The 22,003-nt window shown below is 38.5% G+C and overlaps 2 protein-coding genes across 2 annotated transcripts in view; one reads left to right on the forward strand and one right to left on the reverse strand.

The window, feature by feature from the left end:
* Nucleotides 1-15,186, forward strand: part of LOC126374083 (synaptotagmin-15-like) — a 93,242-nt gene extending 78,056 nt beyond the window's left edge. The window contains exons 9-12 of the mRNA XM_050020556.1: nt 7,344-7,511; nt 8,856-8,963; nt 12,673-12,889; nt 14,534-15,186. Of these exons, the coding sequence (XP_049876513.1) occupies nt 7,344-7,511; nt 8,856-8,963; nt 12,673-12,889; nt 14,534-14,661 (621 nt within the window). The 3' untranslated portion in view covers nt 14,662-15,186. The remainder of the gene's footprint in view (nt 1-7,343; nt 7,512-8,855; nt 8,964-12,672; nt 12,890-14,533) is intronic.
* Nucleotides 15,187-16,224: 1,038 nt separating this feature from the next.
* LOC126374088 (malate dehydrogenase, mitochondrial-like) lies at nt 16,225-19,761 on the reverse strand. Its single transcript, XM_050020563.1, has 6 exons — nt 19,622-19,761; nt 18,934-19,144; nt 18,252-18,448; nt 17,686-17,922; nt 17,207-17,299; nt 16,225-16,625 (listed from the first exon to the last, which is right to left on the reverse strand). Exons 1-6 carry the CDS (start codon nt 19,682-19,684, stop codon nt 16,404-16,406), a joined length of 1,023 nt encoding a protein of 340 aa, XP_049876520.1. The 5' UTR covers nt 19,685-19,761; the 3' UTR covers nt 16,225-16,403.
* Between the last annotated feature and the right edge of the window lie 2,242 nt (nt 19,762-22,003).

The following is a 22,003-nucleotide window of genomic DNA, read 5'->3' on the forward strand; positions in this document are numbered from 1 at the left end:
CCTACACTCGAGACTGCGATGAAAGACCATCTCTTAATGCGAAACATCCACAAAATCCCTCCACCTACATCACCTTAACCGTCCCGCGCCGCCCTGCCGCTGCGCGTGCCGCTCCGCATGCAGTTTAGGCCGATGCCCAGCACGCAGCCCAGGCCGACGCTCCGCACGCAGCCCAGCCCGGCGATCCGCACGTGACTCAGGCCGACGCCCAGCATGCAGCCCGCCCCGACGATCCGCATGCGGCTCAGGCCGACGCTCAGCATGCAGCCCACCCTGACGATCTGCATGCGGCTCAGGCCGACGCTCAGCATGCTGCTCACCCCGACGCTCAGCATGCTGCTCACCCCGGCAATCGCATCGGCGTGGGGCGAAGTTCTTGCAAAGCGAGCGCGAGCCGTTCTTGCTCGCGTTGAAACTCCCTTTCCAGTAAAAGGATGCGCTCACGACCTGGCTGATCGCAGCCTGGACTTCAGGTGACACTGCGTGTCACCTTGGTGCCAGGAGTCAGGAGCCTCGGTCGATACAGGTCCCGACTTTTGTTACCAGGCGGTTCATCCATTGTTCTGAAATCTCGCAGAAAAATATTGCGTTACATTACCTTAGTCTTTAAGTCTAACACGTTTTTTTTTATCCTTTACTAAAAATAAACACGGTTACAAATTTGGTGCCTATTACAAAATAATCAACATGAAGCTTGCTTTACAAAGAAATCTGACCAATTTTAATTATCTATAAATTTGATTAAAAATTATAACTAGGCGTGTACTTAACTTTATCCCGCTTCTGAATGTAAGAGGAGATGCTGAATTAAATACAAAATAGTTTTTATGTGTATAATTGCGCCATTATTTATTTAACAAGTTTTACAATTGCCGCCATCAAAAACTAACAACAAAGAATTCACCCTTTTCTTTTTAAAACCACAGACTAAAAATGTACCGAACGTAACAAGTTTCTATTATGCCTGTATCAATTTAATATTGAGCCTCCTTGCTAGATTATACCAACTAAATTCCACCAAGGAGTATTATTTTGATTGTTAAATAAAATAATTGCGTAATAATAAATAACAGCTCAGCTCAGCTTAAATTCTATCAGCACAGCACAGCTCAGCTTTTATCATCGGCACAGCACACCATAGCTATACAGCCATCAGCGATCTCTGCACGGCAATTGTAACAATAAGTCATGAATTTTGCGACGTAAAATTCCACTTGATACAAACTCAGCCTCCGTGGTCTAGTGGTTAGAGCGTTAGGCTCAAGATCTGGAGGTCCGGGTTCGATTCCCGATGGGGACATTGTCGAAATCACTTTGTGAGACTGTCCTTTGTTTGGTAAGGGCTTTTCAGGCTTGAATCACCTGATTGTCCGAAAAAGTAAGATGATTCCGTGCTTCGGAAGGCACGTTAAGCCGTTGGTCCCGGCTATTAGCCGTAAAAACACCTCCACCAACCCGCAGTGGAGCAGCGTGGTGGAGTATGCTCCTTACCCCCTCCGGTTGATTGAGGGGAGGCCTGTGCCCAGCAGTGGGACGTATATAGGCAGTTTATGTATAAACTCAGAATAATGATCTGAATGATCCCCTTCAGCATTCGTTACGATGTCACTAACAACCTGTACATATAAAACTGTGGTATTACTGACCCTGTCAAGTATGTCATCCCGGCCTACGTTGATTACCTTTCTGCCTAATTGCGTCGTAAATTATGTAGCTCGTTCGGTGTGATCAAGCGGCATATGTCACACAGATTATGGTATGGGATTATGGTGGAGAGACACCCTGGGCGAAATTATTTCTGTTTTTGTTATTGAATTTGGTTAGTTGTACCAATTTGTTGTGTTTGTTGTACCGTGATATTGAAAGAAAATATCGATAATCTGAGTAAATGTGTCTGTGTATGTGTATATGTGTATGAGTGTATAAGAAGAAGAATATGTCCTGTTTACCAAATCGTAGATTGATTATTGTCTCCAATCGACCTTATCTACCTTGGTGTCGTTACTAGAAAAAGGGTAACTGGAGTAGCTCTCTCTCTCTCTCTCCTCTCTCTCTCTCCTCTCTCTCTCTCTCTCCTCTCTCTCTCTCTCTCTCTCTCTCTCTATTTAAGAGCTGCGCTCTTGTCGGTAAAGTAATTGCCATTCCTCTCTTCTTCCCGCCAAAACCTTCACCTCCCGATACGACACGACCTGCACCTTCTCTTTTTTTGAAGGGAAGAGAGGAAGGGGTAGACCTAAGAGAACATTTATGAAACTGAAGTAGCATGAAGCGGTAAATAAAATCTGCTACGTGAATGTATTTAAAATATATTACATTGCTATATGTCACATCTAGACGAAACGGAGGTATTTAAAAATAAACTATCAATTCAGTGTCTCTTGGTACATTGTACACCCACACTGCCGTGTCACGCACAAGTCTGCTATCTTAAAATAGTCGAGTTACGAATAACCAGTGCAAAAGGGGTTTATATCCTATGCTTTACATAGTTCAGTAAAAACATTTTAAAATTTATTGATACTTTTTGAGATATAGAGGTTGACAAAGTCTGCTAACTTGATTTTTTTGCATGTGGGTCACGCCTAACTCCTCTAACTAAAAGTTACAATAGATAGGCGTGACTACGACGAAGGCAATCCTAGCGATTCGCGACATTCTTTGTACTTGCAAACCCGGCGCCCAGGGAGGAAACACTTCCTGAATCTGAGAGAGAAGTCGAGGACCCAAAATGCTTTGAACCAGGCATAAAGGGGAAATATTTTTTGGTTTGAATAAGAATGGGAAACTTCTTTAGAACAGTGATACTACCTGGAACCGTTGGTCAAAGGATTGAGTTTTGCAAGAACCATCAATGGGAGGATACAATACCAGGCTGGAAAACTGTTTGTTGTGAGAAAGCATACTCAAATGTGATGAGGATGATAAGGTCTTGTGACTTTTCTTATTGAATAAAGAATTGCAATGGATGTAACCCTGGGTTTTCATAACTGAGCAAGCGATAACATCATCGCTATTAATATTATTTTTAGTTTTGGTCATCAATTGCAGCATCAAAATCGTAAATAGTTCATGAGCACAGGGTTATTTTGTTTATTGCTTTTGTTCCTAGATGATTCTCGTTCGCCGAATGCGATTTTTTGTAAAACATTTGTTGAACCTTTGCTGGGTTCGGCTTCTTCAAGGGTTCTATGTATATTATACCCCCTTGGAAGCGGTTTTTGTGGTTTGTCGCGAAACGGATTCAGGTTTTATGGACTGATGGTCTGTGTTGTCGATTTTTGTGATAATCTGTCAGATCGTCAATCTCTTTTACTCTCGAGAATTCAAGAGTTCGCTGTGCAACCGGGAACTGTATCAGTTGCCATGAGGGTGTACCCTGGTTCCAGAGCTTTGTGTATTCTGCAGTCACAAGTGAGGACGAGTTGATTGATCTCATCATAGCCAAGAAGAGAATTATATTTTTCTTTTGTGAGGTATAATAATTGTCACAATTCAAAGCCAAGTTCTTGTGATTGCAAGGGTTGTTCAATACAGAGACAGAATGCTGATGCTGTATTATGGACTTTTCAGCCTGCAGTGGCCTTTCTCGAAAAATAATCCTTTACGGTTGGTTTCCACATCCATAGTATGTAAATATGATCCTAAGCTAAAAGCTTTTTGGCAGTACTTTCAATTTTAACACCATCTTCTGAATATCTACGGGTTTCATAGGTGGAATAAGTCCCATAGATGTTTAGAGGGCGATCTAAATAATGAAGGTACCTACTGTTGACGAGATTTTTGCTGTGGATGTGCAGGAGGCTATTTGTATGCCCAGGCTAGCTGTGGGGATTGCTATTTTCAAGAACGTTGGTTCTGTTCATTGAGACGTTTGTGTCAAGGGTGAAATATGATACTGAGGCGAAGCAGGCGGAGGAGGCCAGTTTTTATAGTTTTATTTTCTACTTTCTTCGAGGGTTGTTCCTCGCAATAGAAAACCAAATTCCTACTCTGAAGTACAAACTTCACAGGATCCATTCTTGTTGAGAGTGGAGATCCATTTTCAGCAATGATCGTCTTGATTGACTCTTCTACGCTTGTGGCTGCAAAAAGCGTAGGGAGTATGTTTCGAGCCGGTGCAAACTTCCATCGTGTCTGGTACAATTCGTGCTTGCATAGCAGACAAGTTTTCGGGAGAGGTTATGCAGTCTAGCAGATTGTGTGGAGAAAGAGTAAATAAGTCGTCGGAAGGTACGACAATGCAGACTCTTGGCCACGAAAACATTATTTTATTTTGCGACGAACTACTGGAAGGTGTTTCCAAGGGGGTGTGGTGTGCTGGCCTTGAGGATGGTTGAATTTAGTAAGGGTTCAACAGATGTTTTGAGTAAGGGGTGGTGCATGTGTGCCGATGATTATAAAGTGATGAAAATTGTGAGGAGGAATTAATCGATTCCTGAAGGTTATGCCTAAAACATTTTTAGCTATGGCATTGTGATTGATGATTGCAATCATGCTGTTGGAATCCCATTTTTTTCATTCTATTGAGAAGAAGTTTGAACATAATTATATATTTCATAAATATTTTTTCTAATCATTCATTATATTTTAGATTATTTTATTTAAAATTATAAAATTACATAATTCTGAGCTCCTGATTGCTGATTGATGAATGTGTACGAAGCAAGAAATGTATGTCAGGGTAGAAAAAAAGGAATTCCCAACTTGTACATTAATATTTCCAATTTTGTAGATATCAAAATTAAACTAAGTACTTAATATAAATATTTTCCTTGTATCCATTTCACTTAGTCTACTCAACCCGGGCTACCCCAAAAAGCAGTATTTATAGAAAGCTTGTAACGATCATCTCTTACAACTAATAATTAGCATAGATAGATTAAAGTTATAATAACAAACCGGCTGCATGTGCCAAACTCTGCTAACTTAATATAGCACAGACCGCGTGACCACATTTCTATGGAAGAGTGGTCATGCACAACTCTTAAACTCGATTTAAATAAAAACTATTATAATAAAGAAAAAAATCAAAAGTGCCTGTTATTCAGAGTACATTTTAGAATATTTTCTGATATTTTGATGACAGATATTTCACTTAATACGAACTATACAGACGATTAACTGAAAAAAACTTTAAAGGCGATTTACTCAAAACAGCATTTTTTGAGATAGCAGAGATTCGTATGACACGGCAGCACACTGACATCTGTCACCGCCATCTAATCTTAGAAACTGAGAATAAAAGTTATTTTTACTGTCCTATCCACAATAATTTACCAACAAAAGTGCTCTACACAGCCTATTTCTTAATGAGTCCTTTATACTTTGTTGTTTACCCGTGTTTGACGTGATTTGCTCTCACCAAAGTATATTTAAGTAAGAAAGCTCAGGGTGCTAAGGCGAGCCTCGTAACTGACGCGGGTTAAAGCACAATTTCTGCTTGTGACTAGAAGATGTCAGATGGCTATTATCTTAAAAATTACATCGGTACACCGTGGTTTCTTTTTAATTTAATTTATTTAGAGCATCGTGATCGATAGTGTAATTTATTTAGAGTGTGTATCATCATAATACACTTCTCATCAAAAAAATCGAAACACCTTGCAAGTTTACGTTTTGTCAGGATTATCAGAAAAATGTGTACATTTAGGAATAAATGTTAAATGTCGTTTAATAGTGAGTAATATGAGCTTATCAAATCTTAATGTTAATGTTCTAAATTTAAATGAATTTTTCATAGGTTTCGTATTTTGTTAAATGAGTCATTTTTATTCCGTATGGAGTATAAAGGAAATGGATAAAACAACACACGTAAATGAAAAAAAAAGCTAAAAAACGTTTATTTAATAACTTGTATTCCCTCCCCGAGCTCTAATTACTGCTTCCATACGGTTCTTCATCGATCGGATGAGAGTCACGATCACATGCTGTGGTATATTGTCCCATTCCTCTTGGATTGCATCTTGCAGCTGGGTAAGGATCAAGGTTTCTGGGGCAGGATCTCTTGCTCGAATTCGTCTCTTTAATTCATCCCACAGATGTTCAATGGGATTCATGTCCGGGCTTCTTGCTGGCCATTCCATAATAGAGATATCGACTTCGTTAAGATAATCTCGTACGACGCCCGCGGTGTGAGCCCTAGCATTGTCGTGCATGAATATGAAGCCGTTGCCAATAAAATGTGCATAGGGCATCACATGAGGCTCGAGACACTCTTCGACGTACCGATGACAGTTTAGTGCAGGCAGACGTGGCCCAGACACGAAAGCAAGCTCTGTCTTACCGTCGGCGCTGATTCCTCCCCAAACCGTCCACGAACCGCCACCATAGCTGACCTTTTCTTCAATGCAGCATTGTGCATAGCGTTCTCCGTCTCTTCTGTAGACCTTGTTCCTTCCGTCGTTACCATACAGCATAATTTTACACTCATCAGAAAAGAGAACTTTGCTCCACTGTAGGTATGACCAATTTAGGTGCTCACGTGCAAAGTTAAGGCGCGCTCTTCGATGGTCTGCAGTTAATTTCGGCCCATTTGCTGGCTTATGCGGTACCAGTCCACGATCCTTCAACCTTCTTCTAATTGTAGAGTCACTTACAGCCACCCTGCGTACAACACGAAGCCGCTGCTGCAGTTGAAAAGCGTTAAGGCGTCGATTTCTTAAAGAAGTTGTTACAATAAATCGATCATCTCGCTCAGAAGTGACCCGATTCCTGCCAGATCCTGAACGGCGCGTGAACAAACCAGTCTCCCGATAACGTTTATAGACTCTATGAACAGATGACAGGCTTAGATGCAGTCTTGCAGCCACAACACGCTGACTAAGGCCAGAATCCAGCAATGCCACAACTTGGGCGGCTTCTGTGGGCGAAGTATCCATACGTTTTAGAAAAAAAACCTTTTTTCAGACGTCCCAAAGTCACAGTATTGAAATAAAAAACAAAAAGTTTAAGGATAGGCGCCAATTTTTAGTTTTTAAACGCTAAATGTACTCCAACCCTAAACACACATTTGTCTCAAAACAGTGATTCATTTCGTTTATAAGATAAACAAATGAAATTCTAATTTTGAATTCAGAATTTTCGCTTATTACTGTAATGGCCAAACTGCCAGCTATACATTTATGTATTTTTTTTCTTCGTATGAATTCTTTTTTGTGTTAAATTCGGACAGAAACAATGAAAACGGAAGTGTTTCGATTTTTTTGATGAGAAGTGTATTTGACTTACCTTCAATTAAAATTTGTAACCTTTATATCATGTTAGTGACATCGTAATTCTTGTGTTTGCAAAAAAATGTTCTTTAAACCTAAACCAAATAACATTCCTTATTTTCCACCCTATAGATTCCACCGGGGAAAGTCGAAGGTCTGACGCTCAAGCTGTCAGTACTGGATGCCGGCAGGGTAGGCAAGGGCAAACAGCTGATCGGCCACATCATCCTACCACTCAGCGAACTTGAAGGAGTCGCCCCGGACGAAGAACCGCAGCTTTACAAGCTTGATATTGAGAAGGTAAGTACTTCATCATCATCATCAGCCCATTAACGTCCCCACTGCTGGGGCACGGGCCTTCCCTATGGATGGATAGGGAGATCGGGCCTTAAACCATCACGCGGGCCCAGTGCGGATTGTTGGTTATTAAAGACTGCTAATGCAGCCGGGACCAACGGCTTAACGTGCCTTCCGAAGCACGGAGGAGCTCGAGATGAAAACTTTTTTTTTTTTGTGGTCACCCATCCTATAACCGGCCTTTGCTAAAGTTGCTTTACTTCAACAATCGCAGACCGAGCGCGTTAACCGCTGCGCCACCGAGCTCCTCCTAATGATGATCAAAGACATACCCCGGACACTTCATACAATGATTGCATTATAATTATATTTATAAGTGTAGTGTGTTCGTGGTACTTTTTAATTTGAAATACAATAACGACTTCATAACAACGTACATAATTAATTTGTAACGTAATAAAATTTCACTCTCCAAATTAAGAGCTCGAGTTTTAAAGGGCGGAAAGAAACACAATTTACAGAGGACAAAAGAATAATTAGTAATTATTACACTGAAAATGCGAGGTACATTAATCATATTTTGTAAAAAATGTTACCGTTGTTATTTTTAGTGAATGTACGACTTTATCAACTTTTGTCTATATATTAGAGGAGGTATTTACAACAAAACATTACTTTATAAATTTTATTTTATTTATTAGACAATGCTAAAAAAATCTCAGAATAGTAATGTTAATCGATGAACCTTTTTTTGACGTGACTTATTGTAGATTTCCCGAAATGGCAATAGCTACTTGGCCGGATAAATGGGGATCGCTGAGGGCTCTCAACCGGGGTAAAAACTGCACTTAAAATAAATTAATAACTCATTGGTACAAGACCGTTTAAGGGGTTCGAACCGACACTCGCCGTCTGAGAAGCCAGTGAACCACAGGACCACGGCAACTTAGTTCATCTTGCGATTGATGTACCTCTGACAGCCACAATTGGGATATATTCGTGAGCTTCATCATCAACAACCCATTAACGCCCCCACTGTTGGGGCACGGGCCTTCCCTATGGATGGATAGGGAGATCGGGCCTTAAACCATCACGCGGGCCCAGTGCGAATTGATGGTTATTAACGACTGCTAATGCAGCCGGGGCCAACGGCTTAACGTTCCTTCCGAAGCACGGAGGAGCTCGAGATGATAACTTTTTTTTGTGGTCACTCACCCTATGACCGGCCTTTGCGAAAGTTACTTAACTTCAACAATCGCAGACCGAGCGCGTGAACCGCTGCGCCACCGAGCTCCTCAATTCGTGAGCTTATGTTACGTTTATTAATAATAAAGTTTTTTCTTCTAGGAGTTACAAGAGCCAACATCAAATCTGGGGGAAGTTCTGGTGTCTCTACTTTACAATGAGAATCTGCACCGACTCACCGTCACCGTGATAGAAGCTCGAGGCCTTAAGGTGAGTACTAGAAAATATGAAAAAAAAGTAACAGCGTAAAAAATACTGAGGAGGACGATTCAGACAATGAATCTGAGTTGATATCAAATGGATTGTCTGTGACAAGTACGATATAGGTTATATTATCTCCTAATCTTGCTTAAAACGTATATTATCGGAAACACGATATCTTAATGATAGTAATCATAATCATTCATTTATTTGCAAGAACACAAAGTTAAAGATCTTATTTGTGATCCTATTAGCGTAGTCGGGTTTTAGTTTTTAAACTAATATTTTTTAAAAGCAATTATATTTAAAAGTCACTGTATTATGAACATGGAAACCTTCGAAATGTATGAAAACAATGACTTGACAGAAACGTGTCCTTATAAACTTCCTACTTCCGGCCGCCGTCAATTTATTGGTAAGTACAAATAAACTTTTGCAATTTCAAAAACAACAGTTCAATTCATTTTCTTTCGACATCAGGAAATCTCTTGTGTAAACAAATCGAATAATGTGTTGAAAGACGAGTTCCGGTGTAACAGGAATATTTGAGCGCGGGAAAAAGCTTCGTACATTTTGTAAGAGCTTAGGCAGTGAACTGGACGTCAGCAAACAGCGGGGGGACAGCAACAGCGGGGGAACAGCAATAGCGGGGGAAGCGCGAGTTGATCAAATGTATAGGTTCTTATGAAAGCGTTCTGGACGGCAGCGGGGCCCCCCGCCCCCATACTGCAAACCACGAAACAGACAATAATCCCGTGCAAAACGACCGATTGAATCACTGACGTCGAGAACGGCACAGAAGACCTAGTCACGTGGCAATTTTAACTCGCGCGAATGGAGACGCTTCTCAGATACACATTGTCCTAGATGCAAGTCACCTTATTATAAAACGAAGACTAAATGAAAAAGACTTGTCAATTAGTTCTTTTAAAATCCATCGACTGCTTTCGTGGTGCGGACTATTTTTTAAACCTGGTATTATCTTTAGCCTTCGGATTTTCTTTTTTCGACGTGTCTTATTGTAGATTTGCCGCAGATGGCATTAACTACTTGGCCAGACAAATGGGGAGCGCTGAAGGTTCTCACCCGATACAACGTTTAAGACAACTGGCTTGAGGGTGCCCAGTTGGGCGCGAACCTCGGCTCAGGGCGTCGTCTGAGAGGAAGAATATTTGAAAGAAATAATCGACCCTAGCGGGTCGATAGCGATAAGCGCTGAATGAGAGAAATCATCAACCACGCCGGCGGGGTCGGTATCGGGATTCTGAAGTGTTGGGTGTCGCGAGCTGATTGGCCGCCTCTATGGCTAGAGTAATCGGGTCGTCGGGATAGTATATTACGTACTTCGGACGCTGGTACTTTTCGGTACCGTCCAACACGGACCTCCGGTAGAGGAAGAATGTATTTGATTCGAACGGGTTATATAAAACTTTGGTGAGCAAGCCGTCGTTGTTGTCCCACTCGTCGCGTGCTTCCAGTTCACTAACTGGAATGTAATGAATGTAAATTTTACCCTCACAATTCAATTTCCGAAATAGAGTACTTACACGCCGAAATATAGTGCCTGAGAGGACAGAATGTTAAACACTATTTCGCTCCGTTATGTCCCAACAGGTGCCCTTCGTTCCTACTCGAATACATTATTTTGCTGAACTAAGCAAACAGAGCACGAAAACAATAGCTTAGCTGAGTGTCCCTTTGTACTGCCCTATTACAAATGAATGCTCGTGTAAATACCGTGACGTCTCTCGTCTATTTGTAGAATAAAATCGGTCAAGTATTTGTAAGATGAATAATAGTCCTATAGAACGTACCGAAATAACCACAATTTAGATAACATTTTCTTAATTTAACCACGCGTTTCCTTACTTCTTTTAAGCAATCTTTTTTAGGCATTTTAAATGAGATGTAAAATAAATCTCTTGTTTATAAAAATAGAACAAATCAACTTCTTTTTTCTGTTGGAAAAATAAAATATTATCTATTTGTGATCTAAGCAGAATATTAAAAGAATGATTCTAAAAGGTAAACAGTGTTACTACAAAACACAAACTAAAAATAAACTAGGTTTGTTATAGTATTTCGCGCCACGAAAGAAGTCGGCCGATTTTAATGAAACTAACTTGACAAGTCATAATAATTCTATGCAGAATCTGCGACAGTAGCGCCGCGGCCTTCGGGACTTATTAGACAGAATTAGATAGTGTGTACTGAAATTAGTACCAATGCTTAAAGGTAAAAGGTACCTGTTATTGTGGTTATGATGTAATAAGTCCAAAAACTTCCATCTTCCCTGAGAGACATAAGCAGTAATTAATTCATCTTGAACGAACGATGTAGCTGTTGTTTCTGAAGATGACGAATGGTTTTTAGGTAATTTGTTCTGTTACGTCTTTTGTAACAAGCTTGCGACTTATGTACACTATTGAGGTTAATAGTTATTACTTGTTAAGTGGACGGGTGGTGGTATTAATGGACGCACAAAGAGTGTTCATAAATACTTATAGGTACTTAGTTATGTGATTCAATTGGAAAGCAGGCTATTGTATACAGCTGGTGACATAAATGTAGGAAAATGAGTAGAGCGGAACGTAAGACTGATAAGAAAGTAAGAGTAATACTATGGAGGGATAATGAATAGGGATTTAGTTGTTTATGGTATGGTAGAATGTTTATGAACGAAACGGAAGGGAGATTTTTTTGTTTTAGAAATAAAAAGGGTTTTCCATGTCTATTGGGGTCGTAGTGCATTTGTTTTTTGTAAAAAAGGAGAAAATAAAAGGAGTGACGATACATAAACTATCCCTTTTAATTCTATATCCCACATAAATATACATTAACATAAATAATTATACATGTCCCATTGCTAGGCCTCTCCTCAGTCAACCAAAGGGGGTCCACCACGCTGCTTCATTGCGGGTTGGTGAAGGTGTTCTCGTACTCGTATTGTTAGATATTAGTATTATATCATTAGAACTGCATCGCGATTCCTGCTATGGAATAACTATTTTCAGTGTAAGGTCATAGAATAAGGAATAATAACTACGTATAGAACGGCAACTCTCCGCTCCGCGTCTGAGCTGGGTTTACCTCACCCCTCCTTGGACATAGTTTCGTCTTCAATCGTACGGCGTCAGACGTTACACACACACAGATGCGCGTGTACGATAACGTCATTGTGTCGTGTCTGTGTAAAACGAGGTTTTTGAATGAAGTGTCCAGTTTGTGGTAAGGTCATTAGAGAACGGTTACCTTTTTTCTCGAGGGGAAATGTCTTCCCTACGAATAAATAATTTATTCGTAGTGCCTTCCACGTACAACGGGTGATGTCGGGCTCGCGCCGACTAAAACACCAGATATCGGTATCAACACCGTTATGCCAAAGGGGATGCTTTCGCATTCTTACGCGGCTTGGCTGCGATTGTCCATTTTCCACGTTGGGCACCATCTCGTGCAAGGGCAAATGCCCCCACCCCACCATTGTTATAGAAAGGCGCACATAACTCAACGTACGCCACCTTCCAAACCCCAATGGTAGCGTTGACACCTCCAAGCGTTCGTAGCGTTGAGACCAAGTTTACTAAAGCCAAGAGTAATCTTACAAATGAGGTTTGATGAGGTTGGTAATCCACCTCACAACCTACACGATAGAAGAAGAAGATCTTACCAACATAATAATTTCCTACCCTGTATTATAAATAAATTCTTTGTTCGCCAGCTGGACCCATCAGCGAACAAACGCGAGATAGCCGTGCGGGTGACGCAAGAGCGTGCTTGTCGCGGGGTGCGCGCGCGCCGCACCGCCGCCGTGGACGTCACCGACGACGGCTGCGCGCTCATCTCCGAGTGCTTCCACTTCAGGCTGCGAGCTGACGAGCTGCACACCACCAGCGTTACAGTGCAGGCTTTGCAACCACACTCCGTTTATGCAAAGGGTAAGTTTCTCAGTAGCACTATTACTCAATATATATTATATGAGTCTTTTGTCGCCTCAATAACAACCTTGTCATGAGGGTTGATAAGGTTGGTCATCCACCTCACAACCCATACTATAGAAACAGACTGATTATAAACTGATTTATTATTATATACACTAGTTTTTCGCCCCTAGTATAATATGTTTAATTTAAAGTAGCAAAACATTATTATCAAAGAATGTCACTTATGTTACCAGAATACTTTATGTATATACCTGTATGTAACCATAAGTATATGAAAGAAGGTGATAAGCAAGCTTAGTAAAATATATATTTTTAAGTAAATCTTCTATTAAAAGAACAGTTTTTGCCGCCAAAGAGAATAAAATTATTCTACAAGCTACTAACAGGTTCTTACATCGTTTAAAACTTTAAAACTTACTTAGTACTAGTTAACATAACTTAGATACAGTCTAAACGATATAAATTAAATGCTTTTAGCAGTTTTACAGCTCAAGTTATCCCGTTCTTTACTTTAATCTGCTATAACTTCCGATCTATAAAGTCCGCTTTATACATTAAGTGAGATCTTAAATGTCAGAATTTCTATTAAGTAAATCCTTCTTAACTTGAAAGTTATGTTAGGTCTCCACTCTCCTCGGGCGGGTTAGACAATATCCCTTCTTCAATTTAACAAAGTCGAATTATGTTTTTATTTGTCATTATAATGCAGTCTTGCCTAGGACAAAGGCAATATCTACTACTTAGCGATATTGTTACATAATTAAAATTAACTCGACAAAATTTGCTTTACTCATTGTCTTATTGGAGATTTCTTCAATTTCAGATTTAAATTTGCAGATAATCTCTCTCTTTTTATTTAAGAGCTGCGCTCTTGTCGGTGGAGTAATCACCATTACTCCATAGATAGGGCGTGTAGAACGGTGGTTCCCCCAATCGCCTTCTGTTCCGCAGTACACCGACCAATTTCTCAATCGGTGATGTTCTAGCTAGAGCCCTACCAGAACCCATTTCCTCGGCCTCCAACCAGTACTGATACCGCTGCTGCCCGGCACCAGGGGTACGCTTTTGAAGTAGCGGCGCCTACTCCCTACGTCACAAGATCGTCATAGAACCTAAGTAGCATTTTATAGGTTAGCCCATCCACTACGTTCTGCTAATCCTGTCAGTCCTGTCCTGCATTCCTGTGTGTTGCAGCTGATACATAACGGTAAAAACCGTAAACAATTCATTCAGTTGTTTTCGTCATTCTCTCTAACATACGTACAAACTACAGACTACGCTTTGATGGAAATACTCTGAAGGTTTTTATTGGAACAATACGGCTGTGGCCGTAATATAAACCGCAATATATTACGATTTAGGATAAACATGCTTATTATACTCCTCTAAATATAGATTGATTCATTTGACACTATGATAGAAAGATGATAACAATTATGCAACCTAATGCAAGGGACATATCAGACACCTCTCTTAAAGATTTTTTTCGAAATAACGAAAGAAGGAAAGAAAATTTATTAAGTACATCAAACAAGTGAGAATTATAAATAAGGCCCGTATAACGTACGTATTTTGTCTTCCCAATTATTATTTGAGGTACAATAATACACTAGTATATTCTTTGTATATTTGTTTCAGATCGCCTGCTCGGAAAATTTGTACTAGGCTCGTATATGTTTGCTAGAGGTCGCGCTTTACAACACTGGAACTCCTCACTGGCAAGTCCGATGGAGCAAGTACAACAATGGCACCCGCTAACGAATTGAACACGACAACCCGGCCAATCAAACACGTACAACTGATCCTCTGTAAACGTATGTAGTCTATTTACGTTTAATTTAGTGGTATAACATCAGTGAGACGTATTGTATAGGTGACCAAAGTGATATTTAAATTTTGTTGTCTAAATGTTTCGTGTAATCTCTTAAAACTTCTTTGCTCCTTGTAGTTCAGATAATCAAATATATTGTAATTATTCTCCCTTTCCAAATGATCCACAAAATCATCTAAATCTATTTCGTATTTATTGAATTCAATGTAATTTACTGGATCAAAAAGGTCCCTTTTCCGATTAGAATAATAAGCATTATTTTTTTATTACCTATACACACTAATTCTCGAGGCACAGTCAAAAAAAGTAATGTAAACATATCTCAATTTTGAAACTTAATAGTAGACCTATTGATTTAAGTAATGGTCACTGGTATTTTTGTAATTCCATTTACACGCAGTTTAAAGTACTAATAAATATATTTACATTTTAAATATTCATCACTTGAATTATAAAAAGTGTTTTCTCCTCTTTGTGCAATCTTTTAATTATAATTAATTGAAGAATATTTTCTAAATACATATTTATAAAAAAATAATAAATAAACTTAATATATTTATTGATTTTCCAACTTTAAAGTTATACTTTTAATAAAGGCAGCTTTTTCATTGTTCTTGTTAATTAAGAATAGCAATTATATAATTATGTATTATAAAATTTATAGACAATTTTATGGGGAAATAAATGTATTAATTATAAAAGTATTCGAAAATAAGTTATGCGAATAAAATATATGTTTATAAATGTTTAACAATAATATATCGCCAATGTATTTAATAATATACACTAATGTAGTAGTATTATTTTAAATTTGTGCAACCTGGATTCAGAAATAAAGGAAGTTACGCCAAATTGGCGAAAAAATGTGTATCCTTTCATGGTTCGACCCTGATTAATTTCTATTATGGTGATCTGCATGTCCCTATTACCCCACAAAAGGTCCTGTTGGCTCGTTGCTAAGACAATTTCTGGATTTTTTATTGTACCAACCCGGAGCAGGCAGAGGAGCAGTGTGAATGCCTCCGACAATCACGTAAAAAATATATAACTAGGTACTGGTTTATCCAATGGTGTTGTGCTAATCTCAGCAGACGCAAGTAATAAATCAGTCATTTCCTTATCCGGCGTAAAGGAAAGGGACATGTAGTCGACAGACTGAAAACTTTATATATGGACACACGTCAATTTCATAAAAATCCCTTTCCAAATTGTTGACGTTGGCGACAGAATTTAGTCAACAGCACACGTCAAACTATTTGCGATAAACGAGATGACTTATTTGATTCACCCAGGTTGTCTCATTCACTCATTCATTTTAAAATTAGCAGCTGTCATTCAACTGTCTCTTTCCTTTCGGCGAGTAAGACAATCCTCGGAATAAGGAGGTGTGCAGGAATTAACTCCCTCTAAACTTCGTAAACAAACAAAAAGCCAAGTAAGTTTCGGAACATATTATTTTAATAATAATAAATATTTATATATGACGTACTAAGAAAAGCTAAATATTTTTAAGCACTTATTAATAGGATATACGTGTAGTATTGGTACTCTAATTAGGAACAACCGGCGTACTGAGATATTACTTATCAAAGTATTAATTCATAACGACCATTTAGTTGGTATCGGTTACAAGTTACAATCTTCTATCTTTACTATCCAGACCATTCCCTTCCCTACCTACTTACTAGGTAAATTTTTAACAAAATCTACGCCCGCTTTAATACTTTTCTGCAGCATCGGAACAGCTTTACATATAAGATCCTGTTCGTACTGGTCAACTTTTCCGATGCCAAGATTTTCTTTTATACCACACCTACCTAAGAGTAAAGGGGTGGAAAAATAGGCCGAAGCCGTGACGTTCGATTTGACATATGCAGGCTCAACGACGTTTTCTTCACCCTGAAGGAAAAAAATATCATAAGAAAATAAAATAATCAATTAGGTTCGATCAAAAATGAACGAAGCCAAACCCAGACAGATACTTTCCTGTTCAAAACATAACAAAATCATTCGATTTTGAGTTATCAACGCTACTTCATACAAAACTCTTACAAAACCGTCCAATGTTGTCAATTTTTCAAAATTTTCTGGAAATTTTAACTTTTGTCTTTCCTTGAAAACTTCAAGGGAAGACGATCGGACAAACACATACAAATGTTTGTTAAGTATTTACCTGAGAAATGTCTGATAGCAATAATGATTGTCATCTGCTAAGTTCTGTGCTAAGCCCACATCAGAAAGTAGTCTTCTTCTATCGTGTGGATTGAGGGGTGATTTATCAACCTCATCAACCCTGATGTTAGGGTTATTTTTGAGCTGCCAATGGCCTCTGGTATGGCTCATCTTGCTTTTGGACAATCAAGTGGTCAGTCTGTAATATCCTAACCGAACTAGGGATTACAAAGCGATTTTTGTGTTATGTCCCCGTCGGGAAGAGAGTAGTTAAACAGGCTGTTGTAGAAATAGTAATTGGTACTTACATTGAGTCCTCTTAAAATGGCGTTAGCAAATCGAGCTGCTGCAAACGCCATAGAAAGCGTCGCCGATCCACCCCCCGCCTTCGCTGCCACCACCTGAAATTGAATTGTTGATAAACATATACAGAGATATATACCGAATATATATATATACCGAGATATACATAGATACCGAATGCCACTAAAGTCACGCTCTAGTGAGGTGGGGAAAGCCACGAGTCATTCAAATAATAGTCGAGTTCAAATGCATAATTCAAAAATAGTAGGTCAATGATGAATTATGAAATTCTGATTACTAAATAAAGACAGATCTAAAGGTGACAAAAAGTTTTCTTCTTTCTATTTAACTTATTTATGATTTTTAATAAAGAAAAATGTAATAATAAGCGCGACATTTTGTCACGGTTTTCTATGGCGTCACAGCTTGCTTTTTCAAAAGAAAAGTGTTTTGTTATTTAGTAAAAAGTATCTGATATACTTACTTCTGTACCACCTTCTTGAATCCGCTTCGTAAGAGTATCTCTAGTGGTACCCGACATTAATATTGGAGGACAACTTCGACTTAACAGTGGTATTATCGTAGCACCCGCGTGCCCACCGATCACAGGAACGTATTGACAGGTAGGATTCGTCAAGTTCACCTCTGCTACGAAAGTAGAAGCTCGAACCAAGTCAAGTGTTGTGACACCAAAGATTCTATTAGGGTCATAAACACCACACTGAAAGAAAAAATGTAAATTATCCATAAAGCAAGAGATAATATTGCGCATAATACTCACATTTATTATAAATATTTGGAGTTTGCGTTCGTACAAACCAGCAATGATTTCTGTTTTAGCGATATCGAAAAGCATTAGGTTTTGCCATGGTTTTGATGTTTGCAAAGGACTCTTTATTTGAAATGTTTCCATTGTCAATTCTCTCGACTTTAAACCACAGTCTCTATTAGCTTCGTTGCATCTTAACGAAGTACTCCCACTCACACTAATACAATTCTCATTCATTTTAAAGCTTAAATGACAAGAATTCTTTAAAATCTAAATGTTACCTTGCACATAATCTCTGAGGCAATAGGCACACACGCGTTGACTGGATTAGTGATAATGCATATCATGGCACAAGGACAAAAACGAGCTATTGCGCAGGTGAGGTTTGCTATAATTCCAGCATTAGACTTGAACAGGTCGTCACGACTCATACCTGGCTTTCGTGGCAAACCAGCTGGGATTATAACTACACTTGAACCTGTAACAAGATTAACATAAAAAGGAATAGTAATAGCATGTAATAGTCTGTCTCGTGGTCTTAGAATGTGAAAACTACGGAGAAAGAAAGAGAAAGAAAGAAAAAATAGAACATTTTTTTCATTTATTTATTATTTATTTTAACATTAAGTATATAAATGTAACCTCTTTCTTCAGCCAACTCATTGTTATCCAGTATGTTATTTGAGGATATTGCACCTGTCTGAAAATTGTACCACCTCCGCTATTTCTACCAAACGTGATTATATTTTTATTGAGGCAACCTTAATCATGGCAATGTTAAAGACACTTTTTGGTATTGCTTTTCTCCAACCCCCTTATTATAATCGTAGCACAACATCAGCCAAGGTGAGAAATACAAGTATATCTTCCTCATTGTAATGCCTGAAAAACACCTAACAGAAAAACTAGATGAGCTCATCTACTACCTTGAACGAAGTATTAAAAAGAGGAATAATACCATACCATACAGACATGTACACAGCTGATCTTCGCCCGTAAACCCCTCGGTTAATGTACAAGTGTTCATGTGAGATAGGTCTACTGCAACTCCTGGGGTTATCTTGGACACATCATACAGCGCTAGTTGAGATACTAGAGGGTTCTGCTTTAACAGAAGAGCCAGAGGTTGCCCGATGCCCCCGGATGCACCTAGCACTGCTACTTTGAAGTTTCTCTGTAAAATCATTAGATAGATATAAGAAAAAATAAGGTTATTTACACGAACGTATTTGTATGAAAGATCTACAAAGATCACAACTACACAACAAAGTTAAAGTCTGGTTTAAGTACCTATAGGTAGGTAGCAGAAGCACTCTTTCTGAAATCTACCTGACATCATTTGAATATTATACCTTATCTTCTGTGGTTGTGCTCCACTTGAACCTTCAATAAAACTTACAAATACTGTTTACATTATATATTTACTTTTCTAGGTTAGATATTATAGGTTTCCTCAAGGACAAAGTTAGAGTGATTATTTTTTAAGCATTTCTTTTAAACTTATTAATTCTGAAGCTCAAGTTTTAAGACTTATGGTAAATAATCATATTTGACTTTGATTTTAATAAGCTAATAAAACGGTAGGTACACGACCTCATTTTAAGTTATATTACATCAACAAACGGAAACGGAAATGGAAAATGTTAATTACCTTTGAAGTTGTAAATATAGTCAAAAGTTTCCTTGTAATTAGTCTGTTTAATGAAAGCGACATTTTTTCTTAAAAACTTGAATTTGTGCTGTAATAGGAAAGATACGATAATTATTCTATTCAAATATTTTGATTTCAAATAATATTCTAAACACTCCTTTGTAATTTGACGTCCACTGACAGATGGTGACAGATGAAAAAGCAATAACGGCCTGATTTCAAATCAGGAATCAATCAGGCAGCAATATTTTTTACATTTAAAAAATATACGTAAAAACCATAGAGCAACATGAATGAACCTCTGCGAGCAAAAACGCATCGATATATAAATATTATTATGTTGTCATGAAAACAAGTCTTGCGTAGTACTGCATAGTCTTTAAATTCCTAAAATTATTAGCTTGAAACTTTGTCGGAAGGTATTTATTTGAAAGAAACCATATCAACTAACCATAGAACAACTCGGGCTAAAATCTGGTAAACTGGTAACTGCCTCCGGAGTCCAGTGTCCGACGAAATATGATCTGTTTGTACTTGGTGACTAGCATGGTGATCAAAATCGCATTAGAAAAATAAAGAAAATGGAAACCTATTCCCACAGAATACATTAAATAATGCTATTTCTTAAAGTTCGCTGCGTGACCTCTTGTTTCGATTCAGTAATTAGATGTTACCTACAATAATCCAATTTATCCAGTTGTATTGTCTGCTGGTCTAGTAAGAAAATCTCACACTAGGAATTATTCCGCACCAATCAGATTTTTTTAAGTATATATTATATAGAAATGAAAAGCACCATTAAAACACACAATTTATTCATAAAAATAAAAATCACAAAACTTGAATAAAAAAAGCTAAATCAATGCGCTAATTTGCCTATAAGAGAACCCTCACACTGGCGTCTTTTGAGCGTCGTCGTCGTGCCAGCGTCCGCGCAACGTGGATGCGACGTCGAAGCTGCAGCGACGCGTCGCCAGTGCTGGCCGGCTGCCGCGGCTCTTGTCGCGTACAATCGTGAAAATGGATTCCGACGACAAAACACTGCTGTTGATATTACTGATAAAATTACGTAAACGAAAAAGTAAACATCGCCGTCAACATTGGGAACATCTTCTGTGTAGTATTAGAGTTCAGGATAGCGATTATTTGGTATTGTATTGTCAATATAATAAAAGATACTTTTATGATTATTTACGCATGACAAAACGAATATTTGACGAAATATTACAATTGATTATGTTCTGCATTGTAGTAGTTTGCAAAAAACGTTGAACTGGCGCTGCGGCTACGCGACGCCAGCGCCGCGCACTCTCGGCGTTCGGCAGCCGGCCAGCGCTGGCGTCGCACCGCCGCGGCGTCAACGTCGCGTCGACGTTGCGCGGACGCTGGCATGACGACGACGACGCTCGAAAGACGCTAGTGTGGGGCGGGGGGTCTCTAAATCATATAAATACATATTATATGTTAAATAGGTACAAATTTTGCAAATATAATTTTGTACCTATCTTGCTTTGCTTTCTACAAAATTTTGGACGGCCCTATAATTCTTTTTTAAAATAGATATTGATTTCGCTATAAGTTCTTTTTCGTAATCATTAATAAGTCCGATGCCTAGATTAGATGCTGCTCCACATCTGCCTAAAACTAACGGTGTCGCGAAGAAGGGGGCTTCAGTGACTCCGGACATGACCATGGCACACTCGATGATATTTGGCTCGCCCTAAAATTAAGTAAATATCCATTTCAATTTTCAAATATTATTTTATAATAAAAAAATGATCAAACCTGAATGACCTTTTGAAGACCTATTTGAGGTTTGCACAAAATCGCAAAGATTATAATAGAATAGAATGTTGGAGATGAAAAGGCTAGTGAAATATTTTCCATGAGTAATGTTACATCAAAAAATGACAATAACAATAAATAATGCAGGCACTATGCCCTAATAATGTTCAACCTGAATAAAAATATTTCGTGAATTCAATTCTTTTTCATAGATACTATCTAACGTTCGAAGAATATTGAACATTGAACGTAACTTACCATCAAACCTCTTAGAACAGAATTAGTAAAACGTGCACCAGCAAATGCCATAGAAAGCGTAGGTGACCCAATACAAGCTTTAGCTTGTATCACCTAGAATCCAGAATATTATTATTTTTTTTATACATTGTAAATAATCATAATTATTAACTAATACAATCGTTACTTCGCTTAATAAATTACAATTTTATATCTAATATCAAACATGATGTACCTCAACTGAAGCAAATTGGATTCGTCTAGTAACATCGTTTCTTATACAATCATCGATATATAATGGAGGTGAACTTCGACTTAGGAGTGGTACGACAGTTTCTCCTTCATGTCCACCAATTACAG

The sequence above is a fragment of the Pectinophora gossypiella genome, chromosome 16, assembly GCF_024362695.1.
Source record: "Pectinophora gossypiella chromosome 16, ilPecGoss1.1, whole genome shotgun sequence".
In the NCBI taxonomy this organism is placed as follows: Eukaryota; Metazoa; Arthropoda; class Insecta; order Lepidoptera; family Gelechiidae; genus Pectinophora; species Pectinophora gossypiella.